Raw genomic sequence first — 7,827 nt, 5'->3', positions numbered from 1 at the left:
TTTTCATTTGTCTTTTAGCACATTTTAGATCTTTTTTATTGGTCGTTTAATCGTTTTTTGTTTATTTTTCTTAGGGTTGAATTTAGTGTCACCCATGCTCGTATTTGAGCATGGGCAAGAGGGGCACTTACCCAGGGCCCCCTCTTGCCTGGGTAACATAGTTGATTTGAAAAGAATAGATATAATCTTTAGGGGTAAGGTTATAAAAACTAAAAAAATAGATTTCCTATGAACCAATCTCATTACATTGAAAAAATATTAAAGAAATTTAATAGCTATGAGATAATCCCTTCTAAAACTTTTTACAACTCTAACATCTAATTGGTAAAAAACAAAGGAAGTAGTATTTCCCGAACTGCATCTACTAAGATTATTGAAAACCAAATGTTCTTAATGAATTATACTCACCTTGATATTTATTGTCTATGTGATGAGTAGACCAAGTAGATATACTCATAATCTAGTATTGAGAATTGAAAATCAAAATTTTTTCCCTATAGTGTAAGATCTTATATGAAAAAAACAAACAATAATATTTAAAGAAACAACCCAAGAACAAAAGAGTTAAATATTTTACGTACAAGTAGCTGAGTTTCTTCTGGTTTTGGAGAAAACGCTTCTCTTACCTTCACCACTCCATGTGCGAGTGATGAAGTTGCATAATTAATCATATGCTAATGGTCTCAACCAAATATTTGTTGATAGATTTTTAGTTGTTAGTATTTGAATAATATAATGGTGGATTTATTAGTTGAAGAGGATTCCATGTTTTAATGTTAACATTGAGTTGATGTGGGGTTTCTTAACATTTGAAATATATTAAATTAATTGATAGCCTAATCCAAGTATCAACACATTATTGGACGGGCACCAATAGGGGCAGAAGAATTATGTTTAGTTTTAGAAACTACGACGAGTTTTGGATCAGAAACCCTGAAAACTTATGATAGAGGAAGAACTTCAAATAAAAGCTTTTTTTGGAAAGAAAAAAGCAAAAGTGGAGATCAACGATTCCATGTTAATAGTGGTGGATCTAGAAATATTTTTTAGGGTGTGCACATATATATTAATAATAAAATAATTTCGTATGGGATAAAATTTCAGGATGGACACCTTAAGTAAAATGAACAACTAATATAAAGAAATTCAAATTCCAGGGTGGACACCTTCAGTAAAATGAGGAACTAGTATAAAGAAATTCGAATTCCAGGGTGGGCACGTGCCCGCCCTAGGATATACATGCATCCGCCAGTGCATGTTAAGTACTGGGAGAAGAGGAGAAATGCTGACACCTTGTGTTTCTATGAAGGAGAATGTCAACTGTGTATGCATGTCCATCAATGTAGTTGGAAAACCAGTAAAAACACAAGGGATCGAAACTCAAGAAACCAGAACTTAAAGGGGGAAAAAAGAACTTGTTCATCAACTCATAAACCCCTATCGACAAACACTCTTTAAATGAGAACATTTATAGGTGGTAGCAAAGAGTTACCATCCTTCCAGTAATGGAGGATTATTGTGTCTGAAGATGGAACTTGGAAGCAAAATGTACATCGATTCTACTTGAAGTCTTAAACTTGTCATTTTCTTTAAGCTGATTCTTATACTTATTTTTCATACTCAAATTTTTTAAGTCGAATTGAATGAAAATTTAGATTTGGGTTTGGTGAAAACAAAGAAGTAAAATAGCAAAACAATCTTTCTCATTTTTTTTTAATGATGTTTTTTTTATTAAATGAGTCAAAGGTCGGTTAATTGTGCCAAATAAGTCAGTTTAATATGTCGCATCAGCCTTTCGTTAATGGGGTGACGGCTATTAATGGTTGAACGACCGATTTGTTACAAATTAATAACGTTAGTAATTAATTTGTTACTTTTAAAACTTTAGCGGATAAAACAAACACTTAAATCAAACATTAGTCACTATTTGTGTAGTTTACCCTAAAAAATAGATGTCTAATTATTAAAGCGGCATATGATGACATGTGAAACTATCCTAATTCCTAAGAACTAATCCATGCATTGCATGCAATACGAGTTAGTTACCACTGTAACCCAATCCATGGAAAGTGGAAAACACCTTTTAAATTTAAAATCCAATAATTAGAAATTGTAATAATATGTTCTTTTTAAAATGTAATTATGAAATTTCAGCCATCGTTTTATTTTTCTGTTTCTTCATCAAATAACCTGGATGTGGAGGTCTCCCGCATATTGTTTGAAAAGAGACGAAACTCAAAGCACATTGATCTCTTTGTGAACTCATCTCTTCCTCGTTATCTATTTAAATTTCGTTTTTAGGATTTTTCATTACAAATTTTGAACAAATTCAAAAGCTTTTCTTTCCCATTGGATTGATGAAGGAAATCAGCATCTGGGATCTATTATTTTGGATTTGTGGGGTGCATGCATTTTGTTGGTTTTCCTAGAAGATGTTGTTTGGTCCAGAAGAAACGATGGACTTTGGGGTTTGTTCTAGGCCTTTGATCTTATTCGATTTTTGTTTGTTCTTTAATGGAATTATCAGGGACCCATTTTGATTTTGGGATTCAAAAGTGAGGGTTGATAATTACTAGGATCTGATCAGGATTTGGGAAATTTTGATGGGGAACGCTTGTGTAGGAGTAGGACCAAGTAATGTTTGTGGTGCGACTAGGTTTTTTCAATCTGTCACACAGGCGGTCTGGCGGCCGACTATCGAGGACCCGTTGCTGGCGGCTAATGATGATAACAGCAACAAAACCGGTGAAGGAAATGCGATTGAGATCCCGGTTGAGGAATCCAAGAAGGATGAACCAAGTAAGCCAAAACCCCAAAGGCCAAAACACATGAAAAAGCTGTCAACCATGCAACTCGAGTCAGTGCTGGGAAGGAAAACTGGGAATATGAAAGAGTTTTATAGCTTGGGGCGTAAGTTAGGGCAAGGACAATTTGGAACGACGTATTTATGTGTCGAGAAAGGCACCGGGAAAGAGTTTGCCGGCAAATCCATTGCCAAGAGGAAGCTGACCTCAGCCACCGAGCTGGATGACGTTAGAAGGGAAATTCATATTATGCACCGTCTAGCAGGTCACCCAAATGTGATACAAATCATAGGTGCTTATGAAGATGCTGTGGCTGTTTACGTTGTTATGGAGCTTTGTGCTGGCGGGGAGCTTTTCGATAGAATTATTCAAAGAGGGCATTATACCGAGAGAAAGGCGGTTGCACTCATAGTATAAAATAGCGGTTGTGACATATGTCGCGGTTGCGGATGCTACGGCCGTTATGTAACGTGTTGCGGGTGTCGCAGGCGTGATTTCTTCCTCAAAAATCACAATACTTCTAAAATATTTTATTGCGTTGCGTTAATATTGCGTCGTGGTGTCGGAACCGTCTTTCGGTTGGACCCGAAATTGGGCTTCGACTTAGGAAAATGGATTGGAGTCGCCACCGATCATTTATTTTAAAGCAAATAGGTCAACCGGATACCTTATTTCTTACTTGATCTGCGTCTTACCAGCGATGTGTCGGATTCGGGAGTCGGTTACAGTCAAGGAAGGGTTAGCACCCTTGAACTGCCCTTTCGGTACTGTGTAATTTCCAATTGTCTTAAATTAAGAAAGTTGTAAGTTTAACTTAAAAGGTAAAACAACGAGCCAAATTACTTACTTTTGACGAATTTGAAATTGTACCCTTAAAAAATCGAGAAACGTATTAACAGAAAAATGTAAAAATTAAAAATACAAATAAAGAGAGAAAAATAAATAAATAAATAAAATAGATAAAATAAATAAAACGAAGGAAAGTAATAATAATGATAATATATACATAGCAAACAACTAAATAAAAATAAGAAGCTAATGCAAATAAATAAATGAATAAATGAAAGAAATAAAAGGGAGATGAAAGATAGAAATAAAAGAAAAATAAAAAAGAAAGTAAAAATGAGTAAATAAAATAGAAAATTAAAATAGAAAAGAAAATAATAATAACAATAGAAATAATAAAAGAGTAAAAGAGTATAAAAAGAAATAAGTAAAATATATATATACATATATGAATAAAAAATTAATAATATTAAAAATAATACTAATAATAGTTATAATAAAAATAAATAGAAATAAAAATATAAAACAAATAGTAAAAATGACCATGACGGGATTAAATTAGAATGAAATCAACTTGGAGGGTCAAATCCAGAAGAATATCAGTGTTGAAATTGCGAATTTGGGACTAAAATGAAAGTTTCAAAAACAGTGGGGACCAAATCAGGAGTTAACCCGATTTCTTTCAAAAACTCGCGGATCCCCTATGGGCTCCGCTCGGGTCGGGTCGGTCTTAACGGGTTGCATATAACCCAAAACCCAGCAACACCTTTCTCCAAACTTCATTTGCCTCCAACAGATCAAACCCAAAAAAATAAAACACTATGTAATGTTCATGTGTGTTCATCGAATGGATGAACACGCCGTCGTGTTTCCCAAAACACGGCAAAATCAAAAGATTTTTTTTCCATTCGAAAGCCCCTCATATCCTCGTTTTGAAAATCAAAGTCGTTTCACAAAAACAATTAGCCTCGGGGGTAGATCTAAGATCTAAGGCTTCGAAAAGTACCCCCGGTCATCGACCTTTTTGAGTTTTTTCACAAATCTAGAGCAAACGAATGTAACATGCAAGCCAAGGAAACTGAAATCAAGGTAAAAATCTACCTATTATTTCATTTCGATTCGGTACAAAGCACTTCGAAATCTTGTTTGTATTTTTCGTGATTCGTATCAACTCTCTGTAAATCATGGTATATTATGTGTAGTGTGGTAAAACTCTCATGATTCTCTTTGATATGTTCCCCCCATTTGTGTGTGATTTACATAATATTTATAGCCCAAAATGGCTATTTTTAGAGTTTAAATTGGAGTAAAACACTGATGGATTGCTCTCGTTTGTTTTTTTACGTGTCCGAGAGTCCTAGTTGTTGGAGGCGAGACGTGCGGCGATGGGAGTCTTGCCGTGAAACTCGGTGTTGACTGCATGAGGGAACCCTGATTGCGGCACTGGGGTAAAGGCTTGCTAGGTTTTTTTGGAAACCCTAGGTGATCGTGTGTTGCTGTTGGATTTGGGTCTTGACTGGGCCACACGTGACTTTACTTTGGGTTGCATGTAATGGATCTGTACGAAATAAGAAATAAAATAAGATGTAAAGGAACATATATATATATATATATATATATATATATATATATATATATTATAACATTATATAATAATATTATAATTTAAGTGGATAAAATTCAGTGTCTTCAGCTGCCCCTCTTTGCTCATTATCGTGTAACGAAAATAGAGAAAAGATTAAAAGACACAAATTTCGTCTATATCGAATGTCCTCTGTCATAGAGTTGAAACTCGATATATGATTTTTTGAAATAACTCCCTCGTCGTAAGGTGAGACTTGTCTTGCAGACTTTGGTGTGGTTGTGTTGCGGATGATTCATTCGTCATGAAGTTGGGTCAATTTGTTGGGGTACGATGCCCTTAATTGTGAAGTTGGAATCATACATGCTTTGCTGCAAACGATGTTCCCTCGAAGCTGAGTGTAATCGAACTCGAGGGTCTTTGGCAGATAGCCGTTCTCGACTTAAGCTATGCTGCAAATGATGTGCCATTGATTTGAATGACATGATTTAGATGATTCTTCAAGAGAAGTTATCTCAAAAGAGACGGAATTCGTTTCTAGGGAAAACATCTCAAAGATATTTGTTGTTTTATGAGAAACGGTCTCAAGGTAAACAAAATTTTGTTTTAAGGGAAATAAGTTAAAAGATTTTGTGCTTCAAGAGAGACTGTCTCAAGAGAGACAAAAAAATTAAGAGAAAATGTCTCAAGAGAGACAAAATTTGTTTTAAAAGAAACTGTCTCAAGGGAGACAAAATTTGTTTCAAGAAAAACAGATTCAAAGATTTTGTTTCAAGGGAAACTGTCTCAAGAGAGACAAAACATTTTAAGAGAAAATGTCTCAAGAGAGACAAAATTTGTTTTAAAAGAAACTGTCTCAAGGGAGACGAAATTTATTTAAAGGAAAACAGATTCAAAGATTTTGTTTCAAGGGAAACTGTCTCAAGAGAGACAAAATTTGTTTTAAAAGAAACTGTCTCAAGGAAAATAGATTCAAAGATTTTGTTTCAAGGGAAACTTTCTCAAGAGAGACAAAATTTGTTTTAAGAGAAAATGTCTCAAGAGAGATAAAATTTGTTTTAAAGAAACTGTCTCAAGGGAGACAAAATTTGTTTCAAAGAAAACAGATTCAAAGATTTTGTTTCAAGGGAAATTGTGACAAATTTGTTTTAAGTAAATTAGTTTTGAGCGAGGTGACCCCTTGTTTCGAGAGAAACAATCTCAAAGGTGATCGATAATCTGCTTGTTCATCCATGTTAAAGAAAACCTTTCAGAAGCTTTAATCGTTGACTTAAGGAAGTCAAATCTGCGGATGACATGTTTGTTGTGACACTAGATCACCTCATCGGGCACAATATCCCTCTTCGTGAAGTTGAAATCGCGGATGACTCATTTGCTGTGAATTTGAGCTTTTAATCGGATGTCATTCTTTGTGAAGTTAAGATCCACATTTGTAAACTGCACTTCTTTTGAGTTCAATATCTTTCTCTGTGAAGTTGAAATTGACTTTAGGATGAATCCGCAAAATTATGCACATATGTGATGCTATGGATGCAATTCTCTTATGTGTGCCTAAAATGTATATGTGAAATATGTTATTTTAGGGTTCAGAGAGAAATCTCAATTTCTGGTTATTCGTCTCGATGACTCTTGATGCTGGAATCTTGAATTTCCGATTCTTGATCTTGGATTCTTCAATATGCTTAAATCCGATGTACATAATTTTGATATGTGAAGGGAATAATTGCGTGAGCAGTTTTAATTCTCTCAGTTTGTCTTCATTTCCACCAGGGTGTACTCTCGCAAACCTCAACCTAAGATAATTATCAAATTTTGCCCCAAAAATGGCTTCCTTTTCCCCAGCTTCAATCTTGAGCTTCGAAGGGATATCTATTGAATTCCAAGACATGTTTCCAGAGAACTTATCTTGTTTGAAAATGCTTTTCTTCCTTTGAAAAAGGAGTTTTAAAAAATATTACCTCATTCTAGGTTTCACAATTGAAGCAAATCATAAAACCGGAGTTCTTTGGATATCAAAAGAATCAAATGCTTTTTTAATCTTTGATGGCTGCAAACCTTTGACAAATATCAAGATTGAAAAGTTTGTTTAGAGATGGGTTATTAAGGTTTGTTTCATCGATTCGGTCATCATGAAGATCATGACATACCCTTTTTCTTGATTTGACATTTTGATCGGAGGCGAACAAAATGACACAATTAGCATAATTAATGGCTAGACCTTTCAGAATACTTCTGTTTCAGTTCTCTGAAATCTTCCATTTGTTCAAGTTTTGTAAGCTCCTATAACAAAGGTAGTGTAGAAATATCAGTCTAAAAATGAGATTATTGAGTGCTCGTGTGTATTTGACTATAACAGGTGTTCCTTAACTCCCTTAGTCCATTTTTACCGAAATTCCTTATTTAAATTTGCCATTGTCTGGCTAGCTGAATCCATAAAGCCGGGGCGTTTAACCAATTACTATAGAGGGACAGCTCAATATGTAAATACCTTTATCAGGTTAGCTGAATGTTATCCATAAAGCCGGGGCATTTAACCAATTACCTTATAGGGACAGCTCAAGATTTATTGTATAGTATAATAGCCTTTATCAGGCTAGCTGAATATCATCCATAAAGTCGGGGCATTTAACCAATTGCTTTAGAGGGACAACTCAA

The 7,827-nt window shown here is 34.7% G+C and overlaps 1 protein-coding gene across 1 annotated transcript in view; it reads left to right on the top strand.

Annotated features, from left to right (window-relative positions):
* The first annotated feature begins 2,603 nt into the window (after positions 1-2,603).
* Positions 2,604-7,827, top strand: part of LOC120214576 (calcium-dependent protein kinase 20-like) — a 47,384-nt gene continuing 42,160 nt past the window's right edge. Inside the window, exon 1 of the mRNA XM_039212442.1 lies at positions 2,604-3,203. Coding sequence (XP_039068373.1) covers positions 2,604-3,203 — 600 coding nt within the window. The remainder of the gene's footprint in view (positions 3,204-7,827) is intronic.

The sequence above is a fragment of the Hibiscus syriacus genome, unplaced genomic scaffold (assembly GCF_006381635.1).
Source record: "Hibiscus syriacus cultivar Baekdansim isolate YM2019G1 unplaced genomic scaffold, ASM638163v2 tig00110065_pilon, whole genome shotgun sequence".
NCBI classification, from domain to species: Eukaryota; Viridiplantae; Streptophyta; class Magnoliopsida; order Malvales; family Malvaceae; genus Hibiscus; species Hibiscus syriacus.
This window is presented reverse-complemented; position numbering and strand designations above follow the sequence as displayed.